This window comes from Prionailurus viverrinus, chromosome A1 (assembly GCF_022837055.1).
Source record: "Prionailurus viverrinus isolate Anna chromosome A1, UM_Priviv_1.0, whole genome shotgun sequence".
NCBI lineage: Eukaryota > Metazoa > Chordata > Mammalia > Carnivora > Felidae > Prionailurus > Prionailurus viverrinus.
In genome coordinates this window covers 25180164-25208161 of record NC_062561.1, presented here as the reverse complement: position 1 = coordinate 25208161, position 27998 = coordinate 25180164, and the positions used below count along the sequence as shown (strand labels likewise).

Genomic DNA, 27998 nt, shown 5'->3' with positions numbered 1-27998 from the left:
AACTGGCCAGGCCCCCTGCCCCTTTGTTTTACAAATCTTGATTTTTTTTTTTTTAATTTTAGTTAACATACAGGGCAATACTAGTTTCGCGAGTAGAATTCAGTGACTCCTCACATACACACAATACCCAGTGCTCATCACAAGTGCCCACCTTAGTACCCATCCCCCATCTAGCCCATCCCCCACCCACCTTTCTCCGTCAAACCCTCAGTTTGTTCTCTATCGTTAAAAGTTGTTGATTTTGATGACTGACCATTTGGACCACTTGTTTTTTGTCTTCCCGTGCTTTAAGTTCCTGCTTTTGTGTTTTAAAATCAGTAATTAAGAGTGAGTCCTGAAACCTTAGACCCCACGGGAGCAACCTCAGTAAAAGCAGGACCCAAGCAGACCTTTGGCTAAGGTCTCCCTCCCCCTCCCTCTCTCCCTCTACATGACCCGCTGTGTGGTCCCAGAGTGCTATGTAATTTCCAGGTCCTATAGATGATAAGCCTTTAGTTTTCAGTTTCCTGATGGTTATAGCTACGGGCATCTTGCAGTCCTAGTAGGACCACAAAGGCCAGTCCGATCACAACCTTGGTTATTGATAGGCTGAGATTGGCACACCGCACTCTCCCACACTCTAGAAGCTCCAAAGGTCTAAGCCTGCTCTCATGTGACTAGAGCAGAGTCTCTGGGGGAGGGACCCAGGTTTGGCATTTTTTACTTTTTTTTTTCTTTTTTTAAAGCTTCTTAGATGGGCCCAACGGGTGGGCAGAGCTGAGAACCACTGTCAGAGCAGGTGCTGGCTTTCTCTGCAGCCCCCACCCACCCCACCCACGCCACGGAGCCTGGCGCACAAAGAGGTGCTCCGTGGTTTGTGGACACAGTGGGCTGGAATTGGCCAATCCAGACTTAGATCCTGAGAGACAGGGATGTATTCTCTCTGTGCCTCGGATTCCTCATTTATTAGGAAACAAAAATAGGAAAGCAGGCCATGCTGTGCTGTCTCCGGGGAGGGCTGAGAGGCGAGTAAGAGAGCTACCGTGTGGGCTCCTGTGCTCACGTTCGTGAGGCTGGAACGTTGTGCAGACAGGTAAGGTGGTAGGACCGTGTTCTAGGCGCTTAATAAATATTTATTGATTTTTCACAAGCTCTTACTTACCCATCTTTTCTTCACCCTTAAATATGAAGCCGGGGGAAATAAAGAAGAAATATAATTGCACCTCACACGTCAGGACTCCCCGGGCATCTCACAGTAATAGGGCCTCTTCAGCCATCCTCTAAGTGCTAATAATTCCTGGGCGTTTTGATGGTAGCACTTTCTCCCAGAGATGAATTGACCCCAGCTAAGAGCCCAGCTCCTTCCCAAATCTCATTACAATCAGGCTTGATGGCAGGCAGGCTTCAGGATGTAACAAAATTAGAGCTTTTAAATCATTATCTCGACGCCGGGAGCATCACACTAATAAACGGGATTGAAGATGCAGGAGAAAACGCAGGGAAGGCACAGCGGCCTCCACGCCCGGAGCCTCCCTCCTGCCACACTCCCCACCACAAATCACCGGGAGGGAAACCGATGGCCCCAAACCAAAGCCGGGGGGGCCCCCCCGCTCCCAACCGGGAAGGGATGTGCTCAGCATCGCCTCATCACCAGGGAGGGCCTTAAATCTGAACTGACCTTTTCACTTCTTTGTAAATTAGTGCTCCAGATGACCCACTTCTCCCAGCTCGCTTTTCTGCCGAAGGTACCAGTTGGGGAAAGTAAGAAAGCCCATGTCTCTTAGGATGCGTCTTGGTGACCGAGAGGTGACACGGGAGGCAGTGCTTTCTGCGGCTGCACCTGTCTGCCTGCATGCTGCTTTCCCAGGCTTCTGAGCTGTCTCGTGTGTTCGTTTGTTCCGCAAACATGGGTACTCACCTGGCACCCGTCAGTGGCAAGGCGCCAGGTAGACCCTGTGGAGCAACCAGAGATAGAAGCCTGGTTCTATCCGGGCTAGAAGCTTCTAGATAGAAGCTTCTCCATTCTGCCTGTCTCCCCCGTCACCTCTGTGTTTCCCACCGCCCAGCCCCCTCCGCAGTGTGGATCCTGGTCATTTCTGGATGTTGTGACACCTCTAATGGGCCTCCCATCCATCCTTCCCCAAGGCGGTCATAGCTGCTAACACGCTGAAGACACCTCTCCCTCTTAATCCCCCACCGAGGAGTTCCCAAGGGTCGAGCACAGGGACCCTTCTCCTTCTCCGATGTCACACCTGCTCCAGTGACAGACACTCTCTGGACCTTTGTCATTATCCTGCTTTGGCTGCAGGATGGCCCTTCTTCCTGCTTTCTTCTCGCTCCCTGGATTCATCCTGGAAGTCCCCACCTTGCTTCTAGACACCCCCCTACGCCCGCAACGCACACAGAGGAAGCCCAGGACCCTCAGCATTCATGAGGCTCTGACTTCCTCCCTCTGACCCTCAGAGCCCCCAGCCCTGCAGCTTTGTTTCTTGGTTTCTCCTTAGCCCCTGCCCAGCAGATGTTTTCCCCTGAGCCTTGAAGGGCTCGGCCTAGGAATGTTCTTTTCCTGCAGATTCTAGGTCACGTGTCGCTTTTTTAAGAGAAGGCTTTCCTAGATGACCCAGTCCATAGAAGCTTGTTTTAATTCTCTGTAAAGCATTTAACATTACCTGACATATTTACCTGGGTTTTTTTGTTTTTTTTTTTTTTTACTTCCTGTCTGGACTAGATGGAGATCAAGCCCGTGAGGCCAGGGACCTGTTTACCTCATTCACTAATGCATCTCCAGTGCCTAGGACAGTGTTTGGCATAGAGTAGGTGCTAAATAAATATTTGAATGATTGAATGATTTTTTTTTAACGTTTATTTATTTTTGAGACAGAGAGAGACAGAGCATGAATGGGGGAGGGTCAGAGAGAGGGAGACACAGAATCTGAAACAGGCTCCAGGCTCTGAGCTGTCAGCACAGAGCCCGACGCGGGGCTCGAACTCACGGACCGCGAGATCATGACCTGAGCCGAAGTCGGCTGCTTCACCGACTGAGCCACCCAGGCGCCCCGAATGATTGAATGATTGAATGAATGAATAGATGGGTGGATCAGTAGCCTTCCCTGCAAGCCCTCCTTGACTCTCCAAGCTATGCTATTAAAGACACTCTGTGCCTTCTCCTCTTACTCCCCTCAGGTCTGTGTTGTAGGCTTTATTGCACGTTAATGGGTTGTAGCAACATCGCGGTGCCTCACACAGTTGACACCATTAAGTACCTTTCTTCACGCTGAACATGGACTTGCCCCCCAGGAGCCTATGATCCCACAGGAGAGGGAGGGCATGCTTGGAAAGACCTTAACTCTCTGTGTGAGTTGTAAGGGAAGAGAGGAAGCGACATGGGCTGCCAGCTTCCCACATTCCTAGGGTGACAGGTACCCCCAGGCACCCCCAGGCACCCGTGTGATCTCAGGATGCCCCAGGACTGTTGCTGGGAGGCATACGAGTGGACTGGGATGAACTCAGGGCACAAGAGGTGTCCATAGAGTAACCAGCAGTCTTAAGCGCTTACTCAGTACCAGCTCTTTCCTCCCCCGCCGTGGTTACCAGTATTTCAGTTTTGTTCATGGCAGCTTAGTGACCACTTCCTGGTCTGAGCCACTGAGTCACTGTTCTTTGTTTTCCCAGCCCTTCTTAGCAGTTCTGGGTGTCCGTGTGACCCAGTTTGGGGCAGTGAAACTTCAGGGGTATCCTTTGGAGGTAGGGACCCTGAGGAAGCTTTTGCTTTCCTTTTTGAGACCAGGGTCACCCTTCGCCTTCTGTTACTCTTGAACACGGTCAAGATGGCTAGAGCCACAGTGAGCATCTTGCAACTACAACATTGATACCCTGAAGGAAAGAGCAGGAAAGTCACAGAGTGGCCAATCTTGACATTTTGAGCACCTGAACTAACGCTAGAAACTCTGTATTCCTGGTCTTTGTTCTGTGAGACAAAGAAACCTCTATTTGTTCAAGCCACTGATGCTTGATCATTCTGTTCTTTGCCACCAATCTTATTCTTTTTTTTTTTTAATGTTTATTTATTTTTGAGACAGAGAGAGAGACAGAGCATGAACGGGGGAGGGGCAGAGAGAGAGGGCGACACAGAATCGGAGGCAGGCTCCAGGCTCCGGGCCATCAGCCCAGAGCCCGACGCGGGGCTCGAACTCACGGACCGTGAGATCGTGACTTGAGCTGAAGTCGGATGCTTAACCGACTGAGCCACCCAGGCGCCCCTCTTATTCTTAATTGATGGGATGGGGCATTATGCTGACATGGCCAGTCCCAGGCCTGGAGCTGGACCAGAGGCCACGGAGTTCATAGAGGGACTGAGAAAGTTCCAGACAGCAGAGAATGAAGCTAAGGACTGTATTCCTTCCCACCTTCAGTACAGGCGGCTTGTGCCCGGGACAGACTCCTCGGTCCCATAGGTTTCAGGAGATACCTGGGCTCCTGGCTCCATCTGGCTCTGGTTAGAAAGGTCACTAAGGTAGCCTTGTGTCCATCTATAGGAAACCAGAGTAGCAGCCAACCTGTGCAGCTGCACAGGGCCCCGAGCTTAGAAGGGTCCCAGGCTCGATTTAATGGATTACTGACACCACCATGAAATTCTTGATTTTTTTCAACCAAGGCCCCTTATTTTCACTTTGCACTGTTGCCCACAAATGATGTAGCCAGTCCTGCCTCCATTTATGAACTTTGTGACTCCAGGCCATGTCTTGGCTTCTCTGAGCCTCAGTGTCCTCGTCTGTAAAATGAGAATAATGAAAATTGCTCGGCGGGGTTGTCGGGAGGGCTACATGAGGGGTCACGAGCAAAGCAGCCCCACTGTGCGCACTCTGTTCAGCCGCCTTCCCTTGAGGACGTATTTCTGCCCGATTCATAATGAGATTAGCATCTGCATGGCTGAAGTTCACGTTCTCAGAGCTTCATCTAGAGGAGGGCCAGTTAAGCTCTCTGGGGCCCAAGACCCTCTTTATTTCTCCCAGGTGCCTGGGATGGCCCCTTGTCCTTGGTGGGCACTAGGAAAGGTTTGGTGAATGTACAAATCCTACTCTTGAAGCTCCTAGAACTCTCTCAAAGCCCACTTCTCCTCGTGAGGGTGAATTTAGGGAACAGCATACTTTTTTTTTTTTTAATTTTTTTAACGTTTATTTTTTGAGACAGAGAGAGACAGAGCATGAATGGGGGAGGGGCAGAGAGAGAGGGAGACAGAATCTGAAGCAGGTTCCTGGCTCCGAGCTGTCAGCCCAGAGCCCGACGCGGGGCTCGAACTCACATACCGCGAGATCGTGACCTGAGCTGAAGTCGCACGCCCAACCGACTGAGCCACCCAGGCGCCCCAGGGAACAGCATACTTTAATAGCGGTATGATAAGGAGGGCGTGTTCAACATTTTGGAGACTCAGAAATGGCCATCCCAGCTTACCTAATCTAAGAACAACCAACATCTCCCCGCCACCCACGCTGAGCTTCCAGTGTGGAATGAGACAAGAGTGAGGGCATTCCACATGGGGAATCAGCTGGAGCCAGGATGAGGGCTCTCCCGGGGCCAAGGTGAAGTCCCCCGTGACAGCAGTAAAGGTCTTTTTCAAGAAGCCAGTCTCAGCAGCCTGCTCTCGTTTCCCTTCGGATTGAATTCTGTCGCGTTGTAATGCCTGATGGTGAAGGGAAACCTGCTTACCATGCAGTAAAGTCGACACCTAGACCGAGTGTGGTTTACAAGAAATCAGGCAGTGAAAATGAGTGGTATCGACAAACTAGTTAGAAGAGAGAAGAGTTTTGGATAGAGCCAAGTCATTTTTGTGGTTGTTTTTCTAAGAAAAACTACCTTAAAAAACCCATACGTCTCAAAGTTTCAAGCCTTTAAGGAAGCAACAGCTTACGTAGCTAATGCAATAGTAGTTAATGCAGGTAATATAATAAAGGAGCACAGCTGACTGCGTTCTCGCTGCTTCTGCCTTTCCCGCAGCGCCGCGAGGTAGACGTGTTGATCTTACCCACTATGTATTAAGTAAATTGAGGTTTAAGAGGACAAGTAACTCGCTCAAGGGCATTGAGCTGGCAAGCCCGAGCTGACTTGTGTGTAAAGTGCATTGATCTCAGGTGTGCAGCTTGGTGAATTTTCAGTCTGCGTGACCCAGTAACCACCACTCCGATCAAGACAGTGGACACTTCCTGCGTCCTGGGAACGTCTTTCAAGCCCCTTCTCAGTCAGTCCCCCTGCCTGTACCCGCCTCCAGGTAACCCTTTTCCTGACATCTGGGAGATAGTTCGAGACAAAACAATCTTGCTTGTCCCTTCCTCCTCTTTCTCAGGCCTGTGAATAAATCACACACACACACACACACACACACACACACACACACACACACACGTCTTTAAGGTTTTCCCTTCACCATCAGACACTACAATGTAACCAAAGGGAAACAAGAGCACAAACTCGCTTATTGAAAAAGACCTATTTAGGGGCGCCTGGGTGGCTCAGTCGGTTAGGCGTCCGACTTCAGCTCGGGTCACGATCTCACGGTCTGTGAGTTCGAGCCCCGTGTCGGGCTCTGGGCTGATGGCCCAGAGCCTGGAGCCTGCTTCTGATTCTGTGTCTCCCTCTCTCTCTGCTCCTCCCCCGTTCATGCTCTGTCTCAAAAATAAATAAACGTTAAAAAAATTTTAAAAAGAAAAAGAAAAAGACCTATTTAGTGTAGCAACTTCCTTGTATTTTTTGTTCAGGACATGAGAACCATATCTCACGATCCCCTCTGCTTGTGATAGGGATGCCCTTCTTTCCGGCTGAGGTCCAGGCCCACCCTCAGCATTAGCAAGACCCAGGGCAAGGGTCAGATAGAGGCTCACAAGCCGTTTAGATAGATGTTTCAGAGTTACATACTAAGCCAGAGACTGTTAAATAAAATACGTGTTTTCGGGGCGCCTGGGTGGCTCAGTCGGTTAGGCGTCCGACTTCGGCTCAGGTCACGATCTCGCGGTCCGTGAGTTCGAGCCCCGCGTCGGGCTCTGTGCTGACTGCTCAGAGCCTGGAGCCTGTTTCAGATTCTGTGTCTCCCTCTCTCTCTGACCCTCCCCCGTTCATGCTCTCTCTCTGTCTCAAAAATAAATACACGTTAAAAAAAATTAAAAAAAAAATAAAATACGTGTTTTCTTCCTATCTTAATAGATAAACACCTTCACAACACATCAGAAGGCCAGCCTTAAATTTAGAGGGCCCAGACTCCTCAGAGTTCCAGAACGTGGTGGTGGAGAGAGAGAGTTGGCCATGGGCAGCCCGCCTCTCTTTTCTTCCCATCTCCGTCCCTGTCCCATACCTGATGTACGTCCGTGGCCACCCCGGCCTGTACATCTTGGTTCTGTCCACGGTCTCCACAAAAAGGAAGCCGGGCCTAGGGGCATGCATACTGGTGGCACGGTGTGCCCTTGCGAGGGTAGAGCTGTAGAAGACAAGCTCTAGATACCCAGGGAGAGGCCTGGGAGGGAAGATGCAAGCTCCAGGCGGGAACATTCACTTGTGGCTGCAGATTCCTCAGCCCACAGGTGGGACTCGGCCTGAGGAGGGCCAGGAGAGACTTGCAGAGCACAGGGTTTAGGGAGCCATCTTGTCAGGTCTCAGGGTGGTGACTCCACAGAACTGAGATCCTGTGTCTCCATCAAGAGACCATCCTCTTTATTCTCAGATTCACTCTGAAGAGCTCAGTTTGGTTAAACCCCTCTTCAGTGAGCGCTTGCCGTATGTCAGGAAATGAGCCTTGCACCGAGATGGATGGAACCTGCTCCCAGCTCTCTGGGGCGGCAAGTCTAGTGGGAGAGCCCGGCAGTTAACAGTTTTGCATCACAATAGGAACACACACTTTCAGGGAAGGGCTTCTGGAAGGGGATGACCTCTGAGCAGTCTTGAAGGGTGAGAACGTACTAACCAGACAAGGAAGTGGGGGAGGGTATTCTGGGGAGGCATGAGTTAAGAATGGTCCATCTAGTGAGTGTGGAAGGGTTTGAGGGGTGGCATGGGGAGTGTCAGGAGAGGCCAGCGTAGGCTCTACCAGGAACATGGACTATTCCTCCAGGCCCTGGGGGAGCGGTGGAGGCTTAGAGCAGAAACGGGACAAGGACAAATTGACAATTTGTCCGTGTAGTGACATGACTGGCGCGCCTATGGAGACAATGAAATTGAGTAGAAGATAATCCGGGCAGGAGTTAATGAGGTCTGCTTATTCATTGATTCGATAGATACCTACTGAGCCCTATAATATGCCAGGCATTGTTGTATACTGGGGGTACCACAGGGGGCAAGGCAGAAAAAGTCCCTGTTCTCAAGGGGTTTACCATATAATGAGAAGGCAAGGACACTGTGGATACATAAAGAAATAAATACTTCAGATTATTTCAACAGATGCAAATGCTATGGTTAATGAATATTGGGATAGAGATAGAGGGGAGATGGCAGGGGGGAAAGATGGAGTAGCTCATTTGTACATGTGTTTCTTTATCCAGAATGGATGTATGGATGTATGTATTAAAGCCTAGTTATTAGAGAGAGAGAGAGAGAGAGAGAGAGAGAGAGCAAGAGCACGCACATGCGTGCAAGCTAGGGAGGGGCAGAGAGAGAGGGGAGGAGAGCATCCCAAGCAGGCTCCGCATCGTCAGCACGGAGCCCAATGCAGGGCTTGAACTCATGAACTATGAGATCGTGACCTGAGCCAAAGTCCGACACTTAACCTACTGAGCCACCCAGGCGCCCCTAGAATGTATTTATTTACCGAGGACCTCCGAGGGGCAGTAGCACTAACACGGAGAGAGTAAACAGACACGGTCCCTGTTACCACGGCATTTATGTCTCATGGGAGAGCCAGACGTGATTCGAATATTCCATCATGGGCGCTTGTACTTTGAAGAAGGAGCATGGGTCTCTGAGAGTGTAACCAAGGAACCTGACCTGGCACGCGGTGTGAAAAGGCTTGCTGTGGGTGGGTGGGAGGGGCAAGGTGAGCGCTATGGCTGAACTGATGCCAAGTGGCTAGAGAGGCAGGGAAGACAGGCTTGGGCGGGGGGGGGGGGGGGAACCCCGCCCTAGGCAAGCAAGGGCTCTGCCCTGCCCAACTTTGTCCAGGAACTTTGCCTTCATTTTTAAGCGAATTATATATTTTTACTATGATAAAATCTTAAAACACAAAATTTGCCATTTTTGCTATTTTAAGTGTACCATCCAGTGGCATTAATTACAGTCATAATGTTGTATGACCACCACCACTATCTATTTCCAGAACTTTTTTTTTTGCCATTCCAGACAGAAAGCGTGACCCTTAAGCAGTAACTCTCCGCTTCCCCTCAGCCCCTGGTGATCTTGAATCTACCTTTTGTCTCTGTCAGCTTGCCTATGTGAGATAGTTCATATGAGTGGAATCATGCGATCTTTGTCCTTTTGTGCCTGGCTTATTGCCCTTAGCGCCGTGTTTTCAAGGTTCATCCATGTTGTAGCATGTGTCAGAATTTTATTGATTTTTGTAGCCGAGTAATATTCCATTGTAGGTACAGACCGTATTTTGCTTATCCATTCATCTGTTGATGGATCCTTGGGTTGTTTCCACCTTTTGGCTATTGCACATAATGCTGCTGTGAACACTGGGGTACAAATACCTGTTTGAGCCCATTTTCAACTCTTTGACGTGGAATTGCGGGGCCACACGGTAATTCTATATTAAATGCTATAAGGGACCTCCATACAAAAAACTCCTGTTTTTTTTTTGTTTTGTTTTGTTTTGTTTTTTATAGGAGCTGCACCATTTCACATTCTCACCAACAGTGTGCAAGGTTTCTGGTTTCTCCACATCCTTGGCCAACACTTGCGACTTTCCAATGCCTTTGCCTTTACCCTAAGAGCATCACGTCTAAATCGTCTCTGAGAACCTTCTCTGACCTCACGTTGGGCAGGCAGTCTGAGGAGTCCTCACTTATGGTAGGACTTTGATGAGGGTGCTTTCCAGTTGAAAGAATTCCAGGGAATACTGCTCAGCATCTCTGTTACCAACGTCAGCTAGAAGGCAGGGATGGAGATGGGAGGAAACTGGGAAAGAAAACTGGGTAAGAGTTGGACACTGGTGGAGAATTTGCGGCCTCTCCCATGAGTCAAGTAGGTCTTGTGAGGGTCCTTTTAATCCCTTTATCATGATGCCACTCCCCTAACAGTCCCTCAGTAAATAAATATATCTTCATAGCCAGAGCTCAACAAAAAGACACTTGAATGAGTGGGCCACTCCATTTGCTTTTCTCCCTCACCTCTTATCTGTAGTGCCTTTTGAAGAGCCAGCAAGGGTTCTACTCCCTCAGGGGCCCTCAGGCTCCTGTCCCGTGGACCCTACCAACCTTCCTGGGTCTTTTCTGGTCTTTTCTGGCACTGAACCACTGCCTGCCTTGAGAGTTATTCAACACGCTGCTCACAGCGATGCTAGAAATTAGAAAAGAATAGGCAGGTTGCCTTGAGTCCCTTTTAGGGCTAAGCAAACAAATAAAAGAAGGAGGAAGGGGTAACTTATCCAAATAACACTCTCCACCCACATTGTGATGTAAAGATCGCAGTGCACTTTGCTAGCTATTTTCTCTCCCGAGCCTCACCATAAGCCACTGAAGTTGGCAGGGCGAGTGCTGTTTGCAGGAGGACAGATTCGGAAAGGACAGGTGACCTGCTGAAGGTCAGAGCGGAAGTGGCAGGGACGGGTGGGACTCCATGCCCAGTGCCCGCTCCCCCCACCCCCGCCCAGCGCAGTCCGTGACTCACCCCTGCCTTGCTGCCCCCGCACCTGCTCAGGGCCCCAAGGAAAAGCTCAGCCAGGCTTTTAATAATCAATCAAGAATTTTCCTGAGGCGTCTGCACAGACTTTTGGCTAGTCTTCTCAGAAGCTGTTCTTGCAAAATGCTTTCTTATTTTTTTGCCCAATCAGAACTGAGGTCAAAAAAAAAAAAGCCCTTCCATTCTCTTTTTCTGCACCAGCCAGCCTGGCAAAGCCGATTTCATTCCTGAAATTCAAATTGGAAGCCGCCTTCTGTTCTCATTAGTTTGGGTTGTAGCAGTCATTACATTCTAAACAATTAATCCCCGAATGCCAATTTCTTACAAGAATTATCCTGGACCCAACAACTGGTTTTCTTAGCAGGAAGGCTGAAGCAATTATTCCTGGCTTTTGTAACTAAACATGCTGTGCTTGGCACTTTACAATGTTTTCATCATCATTGAGTTATCAACATTTATCTCTATCAGGGGAAAGAAAAGGCTGTCCAATTGTGAAGGCCCAGCGATCACACAGACCTGTTTACTGACATCCGCAGGCTCCCTGGGGCTTCTTCCCTTTGCTTGGAAAAGAGGAAAGAAGTCCCCCAGGTCCCAGGCCCTACCTGTTCTCAGACGGGGGGGTGTCTGAGAAGTGATAGAAAACCAAGGGGAAGAGGCGGTGGAGGGGTCTCAGGCTAGACAGTGTCCTCGGCCATATGGGAGGAGTCTTTGGGGCACAAAACCTTCCTTCTGAAGCTGGGCTCCCAGGGTCAGCAGGAATCTGGGACTCTGGTGGAGTCTGTGGGATTTCTCTTTCCTTCCATCGGGGAAAGGAAGGGCAGGGCTGCTCTGAGTGGGAGACTCTGGGGTAACTGGCAGTTGAACTCACCCTGGGCTGGGAAAGCCCAGTTTACCTTCTCGTGCATTTACCCAAACTTAGGCCTTCCGGCGAGGTGGCATAATAGGAGACACACGACCAGCTCTGGGACCGGGCGCCTGTGTTCATGAGCCTGGCCTCATTGGTCCCTGCTGTGAGCTTGTGAGCACATTGCTTACCCTCTCTGTGCCTCCTTCCTCACCTATAAAGTAGTGACAAAGATTGCTCTATTTTACAGGGTTGTGTTGGAGATTGTGGTAGTATTTGTAATTAGAATAGTGTGCCTGGCACATGGTAAGTGCTTTACAAGTATGTGTTTAAAAACAAGTAAGCAAGAACTCCCCTTAAGAATTGAAGGGGTTTTAATGTTCTTTCGCCCCCTTTAGGCCCGAGAGCCCACAAGACAGCATAAAGACAGAAAGAGAAAGCTTGGTCCCCCATCCCTCAAGCCACAAAAACCCCTGATTCACTTGAGTACACCGGCAAACAAATCTCACACCCGTGTTCTTTTTTCAAAGTCAGCCTGTGGCACCGCGGGGGTAGGGACTGTCCCAGGTCTCAAAAGGCGGAACCCGAAACATTTCCCAGCAGCACGTAGAGAACTAATCTTCAGATGATCAACCCCTCACCAGTTAAGGTGGGGGCAGTTGTAATGCAATCGATGGAAGCCAGGACCCATGAGATTCCTCTCTCCTTCTCCTGTATCACCGTCAGGACCTATGGACCATGCACGCCCCCCGCCCCAACCCCCTCAACGTCTGGTAATGACGACACCATCACCAATGGCAATAATAGTAGCTGGCACCTGTGTAACATTCACTCTGTGCCAAGCACTTTATCATATCAACTCATTTAGTCCTTACAGCAACCCTACAATGCAGGTACTATTGTTATTCCCACTTTACAGGTGGGAAAACTGAGGTATAAGATAAACGAAGTTAGAAGTCCAAAGTCACAGGGCTGATAGCTGTGGAGACAGTCATTGAACCCCAGGTAGTGTGGCTCCGGAGTGCATCACTTAGCATCATACTACATTTTCCTGTATCATCGACCTCAACCATGAGCCTAGATCCAGCCCAGGCTCAGAAACCCAATCCCATCCTTAGGCAGGAAGGATCTGGGAGGTTGGACCAGGTCTCGCTGTTTGTCTAGCTCTGGCCTTATGACGGCCCTCTTCATACCGAGTTCATAGCGTAGAGCAGGCTTCAGGATACAGGCTCTATCTTTTTTTACGAATATTTTATTTTTGAGAGAGAGTGTGAGTGGGGGAGGCGCAGAGAGAGAGAGGGACAGAGGATCCGCAGCAGGCTCCGCGCTGACAGCAGAGAGCCCGACGCGGGGCTTGAACTCACGAACCACGAGATCATGACCTGAGCCGAAGTTGGACGCTCAACCGACTGAGCCACCCAGGCGCCCATCTTGAATCTCTGTCTTGGTAACACTCTCAGTTCTCCTGCTTCCTTGCTTTGTTCTTACCATCCTGAGCCTTCTACTTATTAATCAGACCTACATTTACTAAGCACCTACTATGTGCCATTCATTCATTTATGCTAAGGCTGAGGACACGGGGCTCGCCATCTGATAGGGACACCGACATGCAGACAGCTGCATGGAGCGAACGAGTCTGAGGGCTGTGATTAAAACCAGCGCAGCATCCGTGAGATAGATGGGGAAAGCGGTTACCAGGAAAGGCTTCACAGAACAGGTAGCAGGGGCTCCTTCCTGCTGCCACACCCCGCTGATGCCAGCCCGTTGCCTAGAATTCTCGCTGCCTGTCTCTTTGCAGGCTGTCTCTTCATCCTGCCTGCCTGGACATACCCATGTGACCTCAGAGGGTAAGAAGGAATTGCATTTGTCACCTCTATTTTCTAATTGGTCGGAGGAAAATGTGCAGACATCTGCTGTCCCAGCACCTGCTCCAGGCAGGGGGATGGTAGGTTCTAGCGCCCCCTGGACCACCTGGCCATCCTGCTGTTGTGAGGCTTGAAGTCTGTCTGGAGTCGTGCCCTCCATAACGGCAGCCCCGTCCGTCCCTGGTCTTCCCGAGTCCATGTGGAATGAATGTCCTCCCAGCATACCTTCTACTCTAGATCCCTTGGAGAGATCTGGGGCACCTGAGGGGACCCCTCTTACTAATTCCTCACCCAGATAACAAAAATTAGATGCAAAAGTAAGTCACCTGGTGACTTTGGATAAGTTCAGTGAATCATACCCCATCTTGAAAATTTTCCCTTCCTTGCACGTCAGGGATTTCTTTCCTTCATAATTCCAAATTCTTTCCCATCCCCACAGAGTCCCTTCTCACCCATTAGTCCAATTATGACAGAAGCATTTCCTGGAGACTTTCTTATTTAATGTGGAAAGACAAATGAAGAGAAACAAGCAAGGAAGGAGAAAGGAAGGAAGGAAAGAAGGAATAGAGGAAGGAAGGAGAGACGGCAGGCAAGAAAAAGAAACCGGTGTTTATAAGGGCACCACCATGTGCTTGGCATTGGTCAAAGTGCTTTTCTGTATATTTGCCGCATTTAATCCTCCACTAGCCTTACACTGCCTGCCTTATTTTAGACAAGGAAAGCGAAGCTCAGAGTGGTTAAGTCCCTTGCCAAGGGTCACCCAGGAACATTGGAGCCGAAGCCACATCTGAGTCCAAAGGCCACGATCCTTATAATTTCTGCCACTCACCCTGAACGGGTACAGTGGGTACAAATCACACAACGAACCCGCGTGCATTCACCGTCTTCCTTCCAGTTTCTTTCCCCTGTCACCGCACCATGTGGTTCTAAACTGCCTCAAACCTCCTTTGAAAAGAGGCAGCATGTAGATGGGGTCAATGAGGAAGGGCCAACCTCTAGCCAAGGTCACTTTGGAGGGAGGCACAGAGCAAGTGTCACCGTCTCACCTGACAGATGGAGAAGCCAAGGTGAAATGACTTGCTCGAGCCCCGGTGGGACCGAAGCCAGGCTCTCGGTTCTGAGAAAACCTCCTCAGCCAAGGATTCTCAAGAAGTGGGTGGTAAGTGGCTGGGAGCTCGCTGTCCCGCCTCTGATTTCTCTCGGATTCTTGGAGAGCCTCGTGAATCTGGCACGTGCTTCAGTAAGCACACCGAGGAGGGTCCAGCTGGCATTTATTTAATTACCATAAACAGATGTATCACTTTGGCTTCAGTGAGGTTGGTTCTTGATGTGCTCATCAGCCCTCCTGCTTACGGGGAGGCCGGGCGGGCACGGGGGCGGCACAGGGTCCCCGGGGCGCCAGCCACCCCCCACCCCCACCCCGAGGGGCGCTGGGACGAGCAGGTGTCACGGGGGCTGGATGGTCATGGCACTGGTGCCAGGGGCACTTTCCTCACAGACGCACCATCATCCCTTCCTTCCACGTCAGGGTCCCCCGTGAGCTCTGTGTGGCTCTCCGGGACTGTCCCCAGATGTCAGGGCTGCTGGAGGAGGCGCCTGGGATTTACTTTGGTGATCTGCCCTCGGCAGCTCCCGGCTGAGTGTTTTGCTCCCGCCCTCCAAAGTCAGTGTAAACACTCCTCTGCATTTCTCCAGCTTGCACACTGGACACAAGGCTCGTCCACGTCGTTCCATTTTTCTCTGACAAGCTCACCTCGCAGATGGATGCCTCCCTCCCTCCCTCCCTCAGTTCTTCCCACAGCCGTTTGGGAAAGAGAAAACGTTTGAAAGGAATTAGGGGGAAGGTTTACCAGAGATCCAGGTGGACGCTGAGTTAGATTAGGTAGAAAATGGTCACTGAGATTTCATTTCTCGTTGATTTTAGAAAAAAAAAAAATTAGCGATCAATGTAGCTGCCGACTCAGACATCCCTTCGCCTGACAACACCTGTAACCAATTATTTATTTACTTATATCGAAGCAAAACCGGCATATAACATTATATTAGCTTCAGGTGCACAACATAGTAATTCGGTATTTGTATACACTGCAGGGCGATTGCCACAATGAGCCCAGTAACGTCTGTCCCCACACAATTGACCCCGATCACCCTTTCGCCCGCACCCTCCCTTCTGGTAACCACCAGTCTGTTCTTTGTATCCGGGAGTTTTGTTTTGTTTTGTTTTGTTTTTTAGATTCCACATATAAGTAACATCGTACAACATCTGTCTTTCTCTGTCTGATTTATTTCATTTAGCATGAGGCCCTCAGAGCCCATCCATGTTTTCACAAATGACAAGATTTCCCTCTTTTTTTTTATGACTGGGTAATATTCCGTTGTATGATATCTATCTCTCTCTATATCTGTCTAAAGATATGTAGATATATATCACATTTTCTTTATCTACTCCTCCGTTGATGGGTACTTAGGCTGTTTCCTTATCTTGGCTATTGTAAATAATGCTGCGGTGAACAGAGGAGCCCATATATCTGTTTGAATTAGGGTTTTCATTTTCTTCAGATAAATACCCAGAAGTGGAATAGCCGGGTCACGTAGTAGATCTACTTTTAATTTTTTTAAGATTTTTTTTTCTTATTGATTTATTTGAGAAAGAGAGAGAGCGCGCGAGCAAAGGGCAGAGAGAGAGAGACACGGAGAAAATCTTAAGCAGACTGTGCATTCAGCACAGAGACTGATGCGGGGTTCGATCTCACAACCCTGAGATCATGACCTGAGTCGAAATCAAAGAGTCTGTTGCTTAACCGACTGAGCCATCCGGGTGCCCCTGGCTTTTAATCTTTTGAGACACTTCCATACTATCTTCCATAGTGGCTGTACTAATTTACATTCCCACCAATAGTGGACAGATGTTCCTTTTTCACCTTATCCTTGCCAACGCTTGTTATTACTTGTCTTTTTGATAATAGCTGTTGCGACAGGTGTGAGATCGCATCTCGTTGTGGTTTTGGTTTGGGCGATGAGTGATGTGGAACATTTATTTGTGAGCCTGTCTTCTTTAGAACAATGTCTGTTTAGATCCTCTCCCCATTTTTGAATCGGATTTGTTATTTTTTCCACTGAGTCAAGTTCTTTATATGTTTGGACGTTAGCCTCTCATCAGATGTATGATTTGCAAATATTTTCTCCCCTTCAGGAGGTTGCCTTTTCTTTTTTCTTTTTCCTTTTTTCTTTGTCTTTTTTTTCCTTCTTTTTGCCAGTTTCCTTTGCTATGTACCCATTTTTAAACAAAAGGGGTCACGGAGCACAGATTTCCTTTTATGCACGGTAATTTGGAGTTGAGCGTGTAGGTAAAGTGGTTGCAAGGTTTCCCCTGAAGCATCTTATGCAAATCATAGTTTTTATTGAGCCTGAATTTGGAGGGCTATGCTCTTTGTAGAAGTTTCCAGACAAGCAATTGTGTTATCAAGAGGGAGACACAGCTTTAGATAGAGGTTAAAAGCACCAGCTAACCTGCACTGCTCATGGAACGCATCCTTGGACAGGTTACTTAATCTCTCTGTGCCTTAGTTTCCTCTTGTGTGAATTGGGGATACACTGATGGCATTGTTCCGAGGACGGTCAAACAGGCAATTCAGGTAAATCGCTTGGCACAGCAGTTGGCAGTTTGTAAGTGCTCAATAAACATCAGCCAATAATAATAATTTTAAAAAGCACGCGCGTGTCCATAGTCTTAACTTGGGTTCTCCAAAAATAGAGCCGGAGAGAAAGATTTGGATGCAGGAGTTTATTTGGAAGGTGGTTCCAGGAAGCAGGAGGAAGGAGGAAAGTCACTGCTGTAGGCCACAGGGGCTTGATTCTACCAGGCGGCACAGAGAAGCCTGGAGAATGCCTCCCAGGACCGCCCGCCAAGGGCTGGGGCAGCTACGTGTGTGCTTGACGTATATACACAAGGGTGAATAAGACAGGATCCCACCTCGGCGTGTTTAAATGAAATCTAGTCCACTCGGTCCTCGTCCTCTGGCTCAGTTGTTGTGAAAAGAGAGCACTAATGGACGACACGTCAAGAAGTGCTTAAAGGCACAGGATTTGAGTTTAAGAAGGCTCCACCCCAGTGAACAAGCTCTTCCAGCGTTTTCTGCTTTGTTATTCTGTAGCACAGAGGAGGAGAATCGCATACCATTTCCCGGCGAGAACTAAACGCACCGCATTTCCCACAGTTCCTGGACATAGCATGCCTTCCACAAATGGCAGCCACCGTGTGGCTGTCATTGTCATTATTGTTATCACTGTGTGCGTACCCGACAGCGGAAAACAATTGTCTGATGGTTGCAGGATGTGTAGCTGGCTTAGCTTCGTGCAAGTCATAATACACCCCGGACTTACAGAAAGGAAACCCGAGGTTCCGGGTGGCTACTTGCGTTGGCCTTCCTGGTTGACCTTTGGTGAGGTCGTAGGAGTTAGATCTGGGGGGCCCTGGTGTCTGGCTGCAAAGCTGGGCAGATGATGAGACTGACTGGCCAGTCTCACAAAATCTGTTATTGACCTGCCTGCGGTTCTGCCTTCCTAATGCCCAGCGAACCCCCTCTTCCCTTTCCAAATGTGGTCTGTAATGGCCTTGCTCCTCCATAGAAGACATTCTCCAGTCTTGTGCTGGGAGGCCCAGCCTTGCTCCTTCCCCAGGCCACTCTCTCCTAGCTGGAGTTCCTGGGGCCTCGGCTGGAGACAGCCCTGCAGCACACAGCTCCCTCCTCATCACAAATTTGTGATTAAAAATACATTAAAGGACTGAGAAATTATTAAGAGATACGGCATCTTGCAAGTCAAACTGACATTTCCGGTTAGATCATAATTCTCACTTAGCCCCAAGGACCCTGTTCGATGGCTAAAAACATTAGGCTAGTTTCAGATCTGCTTTCTGAGGGCATTTTCACCTGGGGCCTGGGGGTAAGATGCAAATGTAGCTTTTTGTACCAGAACTTGATCTGTCTACTATCTGAAAGTCTGGGGTTATTGCTTCGTGGCTTTGGTGAAGCCATTTGGAGCCTCATCTTCCGTCTGCTGTGTATTTGAGCCAGTACCAGAGACCCAAGGAACATTGACCTTTTTAATGCCCCGCTGTTGCCTGGCTGGTTTACACCTGGCACCTTGTCCTGAGGACAAGGACCCCCTGGGAAGACATCCAGCATTGCCACAGGGTCCTATTATTAGAGAGGCAGTGTCCTTAACCAGCGCTCTCCTCCTCCAGCAGTGTGGGGTCACAGAGCAGTGGGCTGTGCCCGTCATCAGCTCTGACCTTGGGCAAGTCCCTTCATCCCTTTATCATCCTTGTTTCTCAGACCAGGACCTGAAACTACAGCATCACTCTAGCTCTCTTATCTTGAACAGACTGTGCTTCAAAATCTTGGCCACTGGACAGACAGGTCACGTTACTGCTGCCCCCTCCCTCCGTTCATTTGGAGCAAGAGGAGTTCGGTCACCCACACAAGTTGGGCAAGAGAAGCTTGCTGACCTCTTGCGCCCCGAGTAATATCCCTACGGGACACAGCTTAAGAGTAACGATGGCTCCCTTGGGGCGCGTGGGTGGCTCACTCGGTTGAGCGTCCCACTTTGGCTCAGGTCATGATCCCACAGTCCGTGGGTTCGAGCCCCGCATCGGGCTCTGTGCTGACAGCTCGGAGCCTGCTTCGGATTCTGTGTCTCCCTCTCTCTCTGCCCCTCCCCTGCTCATGCTCTGTCTGTGTCTCTCAAAAATAAATAAATGTTAAAAAAAATTTTTAAAAGAGTAATGGTAGCTCCCATTCATGGAGTATTTACTACGGGCTAGGTGCTGTGCTAAGCACTTGACGTACGTGACATTATTCCATCCTCGCAACAATCATTTTACAGGTGAGGAAATTCAGGCTCGGGGAGGCCAGAGAAATTAGTCAAGGAACAACAGAAGAACAGCATCGGATACAAACCCAGATCTGTCTGTACTTTAAGGCCTCAACTAGAATGTTGCTCCTTTCTTTCCCAATACTTTCTTTATCCCTTGACCTCCTTCCTGGGGCTGCAGTGGTCAGTCACAGATTGGACAGGAGAGACGTGTCTTGTCCATCTCCCTCTTATTCTTTCTTCCGCAGTCCTGGGGGTCGGCTCTCCCCCTCCACTGGGCTTTGCGTCCTGTGGTCTTGCACTGCTATTCAGAGACCACGCAGGGTCCCCAGAGGTCGGCATCCTCAGAATTACCATCGATTGTGCGAGTGAGCATGAGTGAGTGTGTGTTTAAAAAAATTTTTTTAATGTTTATATATCTTTGAGACAGAGAGAGACAGAGCATGAGCGGGGGAGGGGCAGAGAGAGAGGGAGACACAGAATCCGAAGCAGGCTCCGGGCTCCGAGCTGTCAGCACAGAGCCCGACGCCGGGCTCGAACTCACGGACCGTGAGATCATGACCTGAGCTGAAGCCGGACGCTTGACCGACTGAGCCACCCAGGTGCCCCTGTGAGTGTGCGTTTAGAAACTCAGGCCGGAGGGCGGGAGACCCAGGTCTGTGGACTCGCTTAGTACGTTTAGAAAGTTCTCTGAGAACAGGGGGATCCAGGAATTCTTTCCTGGCTCAGAAAGGTCAGAGCATCTCTCTTGCCGCCCCCTCCCTTGCGGGGCCTGCAGCCTGGACCCAGCCACACCCCCCTTCATCCTTGCCCTGCTGAGAGGGAGGCTGCTTCTCAAGGCAGAGTGAACCGAAGGGCAGAGAGAAAACGTCCAGTCTCCCAGGGAGCGTGCAGCGTTTGCGCACGGATGTCTCCCCACCCCGCTGAATCTCTCAGTGGTGTCACCCAGCTCGGATCCACACCCTCCGGATCCGATGCCCCTCACAGAGCCACTTACCCATGTGCTTACTCAGCTGTTGCTAATGAAAAGACGTCACGCATAAGTCATGAGGGGCACGTTTCAGGATGGGTGGAGATGGGGACGTATCTGCACGCCTCCTGACTCTGTGAATGACAGGGCACCCGGCTGATCAGTCCCTGTCCCGTGACAGGCACCTGTGTCCTGAGACCCGGGCCCTGTCCCCTTGGATGAACGGCCTCAGGACCCAGGCAGCATCCAGTGTTGTATGGAAGCGATGCCTTAAGGACAAATCTTACTTTTATATAAGGCGAGAAATTGTGCTACTCAAAATTCCCTTCAAGGCCAAGGGCGATTCACGAATACCAAAGAGCAGCAAGCAGGAGGCTTGCAGAGAGGGCGGGAGGGCAGAGAAAGACAGCCCGGTGGGGCTGCAGGGAGTGGACGCGGGCTTCCAAGGAGCTGCTTTCCTCGTAATGACCATTGTTGACAGTAACTGCTGCCGTTTACCGACTCTCCTCCGCGGCAGACATTTTCCTCGTAGGCGCTCAGTTCAGCCTCAAAGCCACCCTAGCAGGTGGGCACTGTTTACTCGCTTTTAAAGATGAGGAAAGGGAGCCTCCAGGGGGCTCAACCATTTGTTTGAAGTCACACGTCTACACGTGGCACACTCTGGATTTGACTTCAGGCCTGGCTCCTCCAAAGCCCGTGTTTTCTCCCCCCACCCGACACCCACTACTTCTCCCCGTATTGACCTGGTGGGTGTAAAGGGCTATGCTTTTGACTATGTGTCTCTTTACTACTTGATTCAAAAAACAATGTGCACGCAGAATGCAGGTTTGGTGAAGGGGGATGATAGGTGTGTGGTGCAACCCGCGGGGTCATACTACTGGCCCAGGGCTGATGGGGTGCAGGACGGGGGGTCCCTGTAATTTTCTGCTCTGACGGCAGGCACCTGCACGAGGGACATTTCGTTGGGGGCTAACTTCAAGGCAGCCTGGGACAGCGCAGGGGATATGGGTCTGGGATTAGGAGATGTAACTTAACGCTTCCATTTCTGTCGCCGGATGGGTTGACATTTGCAAAAGTTGTGTAGTGGGTTGAATGGCGGCCCACACGATGACATGTTCACATCCCCTGGAACCTATGAGTATCACTTTACGTGGCAAGAGAGTGAATATGACATGACCCAAAGGTAGGATTGAATTAAGGGTCTCGAGAGGAGAAGCTTATCCCGGATGAACCAGGGAGGCCTTAAATGCAATCCCACGTATCCTTGTAAGATAGCCACACAAAGGAGAGGACACACGGAGGAGAGAAAGGGACGGTGGGACACCACAGAGGCAGACATTGGAGGGATGTGGCCACAAGCCAAGGAACACATGGAGCCACCAGAAGCTGGATGAGGCAAGGAGCAGAGTCTTCCCTGGCGAGCCTTAGAGCGGGCAGGGTGCTGCTGACACCTTGATTTTGGACGTCTCACCTCCCGAACCGCGAGGGAATGCGTTTCTGTTTAAGCCCCCAGTTTGTGGCAGTGTGTTACAGCAATGCTGGGAAATGGATGTACATCACTTCCCCCTCTCTGGCCTCAGTTTCCTCAACTATAAAATAAGAAGCTTTAGGGGCACCTGGGTGGCTCAGTCGGTTAAGCGTCCAACTCTTGGTTTCAGCTCAGGTCACCATCTCACGGTTGGTGAGTTCGAGTCCCGCATCTGGCTCTGTGCCGACAGTGGGGAGCCTGCTTGGGATTCTCTCTCCTTCTCTCTCTCTCTCTCTCTCTGCCCCTCTCCAGCTCATGTGTGCACTCTCGTTCTCTCTCTCTCTCTCTCAAAATAAACGAACTTTAAAAAAATGAAGGTTTGACCTTCCATTTCATTTAATGACTCCCTGTCATTCCCTGAGTCCCAGGCCCCTGTGGAGGACAGGTCTCCATTCCCCAGACTGACCCCTTCCGTGTAACAATTAGCATCTAAACAGGTCAACTTTTGCCTTTGAGAAACAGAACTATTTGATTCAAGATGACTTTCAGGGTAAAATACCTTCACAGACGGTTATTTCCCTCCCCCCCCCCCCCCATTGTTAATTGCTAGAAAAATACTCTGCCTCACCCTGGGGAAGTCATCCAAATAGCTCTGACCTCTCTGTGGACTTCAGGGAAAGCTTGCAGTACCGGTTTTCTCATTTCTGTCACAGAGTCTGCAGCTCGAGGGACCCTGGTTAAGAGAGTTACACGAAATCTGCTCTGGCGCCTCTGGATACGTGGGGGACAGAGGTAATCGGCTCACCTCGCCTCGGTGCCAGCTTCGGCCTCCCTGCAACTCCATCACCAGCTCACCAAATGACTGCTCGGGGCCCCGGGCCTTTACTTATGGGACTCGGGAGCCTCGTTTGCAATCACCATTAACCAGAAAAGCTGCACAGCTGCTCGGTGCCCGTGGAGTTGAGTGTCCTACAATATCCACGGGAACCCGAGGGCTGGAAGAGTCTGCACGGGGAGCTTTTAGAATAAGGCCCAGAGAGCGACCCCCACCAGTTTCAGCTCCTCTCTTATCCTCTCCGGGCCCCTCCAAGGTGCTAATGAACTGTGCGGAGGCACAAGAGAGGCCAGCAAAAGGAAGATGGTGACACTTCCAGAGGATGGGGCCCGGGGTTCCTCAGGGGTGGGTTATGTCAACCAGAGTCGGGTAACCCACACTCTGGCTATTAACCAGTCTTGGCGGAAGCCTTCAAGTGCTTCAAAACAGGTATTCAGGCTGAACGCTCCAAAGGCCGCCTCTAAATCCCTAAAAACAATGTTCAGGTCTTTAGCTCTCATTCGGCTGCCTGCCGAGCCATGTCAGGCAGAGTTAGGGAAAGCCCCGGGGTGAGAACGGGATTTCCAAAGATTACCCACAAACAGGAGAGGTGATGTCTGGCTTTGCCACACATATCTCCTCGGTCCCCTCCTTTGGTGATCCCCCTCCTCCGCCTTGCAGTTCCCCCCCCCCCCCCCCATCACCTGTCACTCAACACACATTCATCCACACCGGCTCAGGTTGGTCTTAGAATAAAAGGCGTGTGGATGCTTCAAGTAATGGTGCTGAAATGCCCAGATTTTAGAAGTAGTGTTAGTCAGGCCCTGAAATTAAAGCCATCATTGTCCCATACGCCCCTCCCATCTCGTGCATGCGTGTGTGTGTGTGTGTGTGTGTGTGTGTGTGTGTGTGTGTGTATTTTCAGTCTGTAAGCCCAAGGTTAACAGGTTAAAATAAAGAGGTTTAGGACCAGCTAGATGGAGGTATGAGTGGCCTTCCAGGACAAGTGGGGACGTTACACCCTCTGTTCTAGATGCTGGTGAGGGCACTGGGGTATTCAGCAGGGCCTTTGGTACCGGCCAGGGCCTTCAGAAGTTTGCCAGAAAGCTCTCTGCTGGTCTTTCCGAAACCAGTTTATCAAGGGCTGTGGTTAAGAGGAGGAAGTCGTCCAGCCAGCCTCAGCTCAGGTACTGTCTGCTTGGAAAGCTCTGAGGACTGGCCCTAGAGGGACCCTGGCATCTCCAGAGACAGGGCGGGAGAGGGGAAGGCTACCCAGGACAGGGCATTATAGAAGTGGCCAGTGCCAATGGGAGAGGAGCCAGGGCAGAAAGGCTTTCTTGGTTTGGAAACAAGCAAAAAGCACGGGGGCGAAAGGGGTGCCGAGTCAGGACCAGGAGCTGGCGCCCTCACCAGGGCCGGCCCGAAGCCTGCTGACCACATTTCTGTAACCTCTGTGAATGAAGACGGAGAGGGCAGCAAGCCAAGAACGCTGGCTTCTTGCTGGTGACCCTTTATAAAGTGGGAAGGAGAAATGTGGGGGCATCATCTGGAATCCTTATACGTGCAAGGAGACAGACACAGGGACACACAGAGTGTCACTTGCGCCCCATGGAGAGGGCGCTGCAACGGATTCTTCCTCTGCTTGCCCCTTGCTTAAAGCCGAGGTCCCCGGGTTCTGGTCTCCTGTGTTCCAGTACAGCTACTCTAAATGCCCCCTTTTAATTAGGGTGGGCTTAAGGGGTGTCGTGGCTTTATCCAGGGTGTCTGCATTGCCAGGAAGGCTTCTGCCTCCCATGTAGAAGGAAAGGAATCCGCTTGCTGGAAGGAATCCCAGGTTATGGAGTAATCGCCATAATAAGATTGAGGATGAAGGTGACCTAGGGAAGCATGGTAAATACACGATTTTCTCTGCTCAGGAAGTGAATTTTGATTATAACTCAGCACTTGCCTCAGGTCCTAAAATACTGTTAGCATTCTCTGGAAAGCCCGGGAAGGGACGAAGTGCAAAAAATGCTTCCACAAAGAAAAACACAGGCTTCCCAGCCCTCTTTGTAGCTACACACAACCTAGAAAATTGAAAGCGAGGTTGCAGTCTCTCTGTCCTTGGTCACCATTTCACGTGCCAGCCTGTCATACAAAGTGCACGGAAGCACCACAGATCAATAGCTATTCTGGGTTAACGTTGCCACAGCCACCCCCCCCCCTTTTTTTCCTTTAAAAAAAGAATTTTTTCCTCCGTGTAGATCACAGCTGATTGTATCCAAAACATATTTCTGTGGTCTATGGAAATTCATGCTTAGTAGGAGCACCTTTTCTTTGAGGTTTTGTTCACTCACTTTTTAATGTAAGTGAAGCGGCCAGCAGTGCTCCGAGATCGAACTGTTCCTTCAAAAGCTATGCAAATGGCTGTTAGCCCCCAGGTTTGCAAAGCAGGTAAAACTTACCTGATGGGCCACCTGGACTTCCATAAAGGTGGTCTGGGCTGTAGAGGTCTTTCTGCCTGGCACAGCCCCTGTGACTCCTGTCTTCTCTGCCGGACCCCCCTGGTGGCATTCACAGCCCTCAACTTGCTTTGTTTACCTCCGGGGATGCTTGTCTGGGCAAAATCCTTAAATGGTTTTTTTATGGGAAATTAAAAAAGCCAAGCGAGAACGGAAAAGCGAGCCATGGAAAATAGTCTCCCAAAGCATATGTCAGAGATTTTTATGTTACTGCTTATATGGTTTCTAAGTGGGCTAAAGGCTTTGAGTGACAACTTTTAAAGTTCCTACCGGAACCCCCCACATTATGTGCCATAACATAATTCTTTTGGGGGGAGAGTGCCATGAGGCACGGCCACCCCTTGTAACTCTTTTTAGCCTCACAGAGCCATGGATATACTCATTCATATGTCCATTTCGAAGGTGGAGAAGGGAAGGCTCAGAGAGGTTGAATCTTTTGAGGGCGCACAGCTGGTCAGAGCTGACCCAGAGCCTCCAACCCTGACTCTGAACTCCTGGGTTTCGGGCAGCAGGACTACTAACCAATGTCCAGGCAGACCTCGCTAAAAAATACACACAGATGCGTCTCACCCCAGCCCACCCCACCCCACCCCAGATCTGAGCCGTCTCCTCCCGTCATCAGCTGCAGCCAGCGAACCATATAAATGCAAACTTTGGTCTCAGACACAATTTTTAAAGGCATTAAAATGCAAAACAGAAGTAAACAAAACGTCTTGCCACGGGGAAGTAACTAATGTAAAGTGACAAAATAATGGGAGTTTGAACGCGGTCTCCAAAGTGGCGGTAACGTGGAATTCAGAATCACGTTTTAGTATGTCCGCCATGCACTTGCTTTGCCAAGGATGACTGGCAGTGGACTGTCATTTGTATAACTAAGCCACGAATGCAAAAGGAGCCAGTGGAACGAGGGGCAGGAGAGCTAGAGCCAGAAAGAGAGAGCATAGGGCGGAGAGAGCAAATGCAGTTCATGGAGCTGGTGCTAGTCACAGACTGGGTACTTCCGAGAGCTAGTTCCTAGGTCTGTGCACCATAGCAATCCTGGAGCAGTCCAGCACCCCTCTGCCCAGGACTGGCCGCCTCTACTGCCACAGGCACTCCAGGCAGCTGTCCCTCCTAGGGACTTCCAGGAATCGGGGCGGCGGGAGGGGAGAGGCACCCATCAGTCCTGACCTGCAGGGCCGAGGAGAGTCTGACTCTTTATAGGAGTTTATACAGTGATGAGGGACGAGCAACACTTTCCCTACCCAAGAGCAGTGGTCGGAATGAGAGATCTGTCCTGCCAGGCTGTTCCGGCACTCCCCTGCAGACCTGCCCTCCTCCCTGTCACTCAGCCCTGCGCATGGTGAGGTAGACAGGAAAGCAACTCCCAGTGAGTTCATCGTTTATCTTAAAACAGAGCCAAGGTGGCTCGGAGTTTCATATCGGGGACTTCAGCTGAGCCCCCCACCCTCCCACTCTCTACTGCCCTGTCTTATCTCTGCCCCCACCACCCCTAGCCAACGGTTCTTCCTTCATTTCCCTGTGGATCGCGGCTGTGATGTGGAGCGGTCTTCCCAGACCCCAGATTTAGGCTGTTCTTGTAAAGGGCTTTGGCCCGAAGACACAAATGCAGAGGCGGTGGCGCCAGACGCGGCCCCGGGCAGCCGCTGGTGATTCACACACCCCACACCTCCGCAGCTCCCAGCCGGATTCATTATTATACAACTGAAGCAAATCCCGCCCCCTCCGGTCCCCAGCGCAAGGGGCGCAGCAGCTCACAGGGAGCAAAGACTAACTCCTCCTGATCTTTCAATCTCTCTCTTACACACACACACACACACACACACACACACACACACGCACGCACACGCACGCACATGCACACACACGCCAAGTCTGAGCAAAAGGCAAACCACTTTGCAGAGAGAGCCCCCCTCATCCGCTCCCAGGTCAGGCTCTGGGGGTTGAGCGCCCCCGCCCGTGGCCACTTCAGCGGCAGCCAGCAGAAGGGGGCTTCCGCAATCCATGTGCCTGCCTGCCTTTCCAAACACATGGGACAGTGTGCAATTTGGGTAACTTTTCACATCCTGTCTCCTGAACGCTTGCCCACAAATATTTGGGAGCCAGAAGAGGACGCCCCCTTCCCCCTCCGCCACCCTCCCTTCCGACCCCGCTCTTAGGCTGACAGCTCCGGGGAAAGAGACTGGACTCTCACTCCAGCTGTTCTGCCAGTCGGGGAGACAACACGCTGCCACCGAGAGCACGAGAGACACCTAGAAAGCGAGAAGGAGCCGAGGCAACCCCTCCGGGTACCAAGCGCGTCCTAGCGCTAGCCAGAGAGCCTTTGCCAGGAGCTCCAGGAGCACGCGGAGGGTCACCGACCAGCCGGGAGAAAGGACTGGAACCCGAGCCGCGGGAATAGAAAATGATAGCAACTCACCTTTAGGTTGTGTGTGGGGTTTACAACGCAGACAAGTTGCCCAGCGGCGGAGAAAACCCGTTTAGCCTTGTAGTGCTGAAAGCGGAGGTGAATGAGATCTAACACAGCCCCAAAGCACTGGGTAAAGAAAAGCATCACAACTTTTGGGGGGGTTGTTGGCACAGGAAGGCAGCGGGAAGAAGCTGGTAAGTCCTTGGGCTCTGGAAGGAGCACAGCCTCTGAGACACTCCGCTCCAGCCCGGCTTAGCGTGCCTTCATATTCATCATCAAAATAAGACGGTTAGAATCTTGCAGCAGTGAGGCGGCCAATCAAAAGGACAGAAATGTTATCCTTGAGGTGCAGAGACAGCCAATAACAAATGCCTCCCCTACCGAAACTCCCTGATGAATTGAGCCTGGCGGAGAATGTATTATTGAACATTACCATAGATCAGCACATTGCATTTATC

At 50.6% G+C, this 27998-nt stretch overlaps 1 protein-coding gene across 1 annotated transcript in view; it reads right to left on the bottom strand.

Annotated features, from left to right (window-relative positions):
* SIAH3 (siah E3 ubiquitin protein ligase family member 3) overlaps positions 1-27693 on the bottom strand; it is a 69143-nt gene extending 41450 nt beyond the window's left edge. The window contains exon 1 of the mRNA XM_047823192.1: positions 27550-27693. Within this exon, the coding sequence (XP_047679148.1) occupies positions 27550-27684 (135 nt within the window). The 5' untranslated portion in view covers positions 27685-27693. The remainder of the gene's footprint in view (positions 1-27549) is intronic.
* Between the last annotated feature and the right edge of the window lie 305 nt (positions 27694-27998).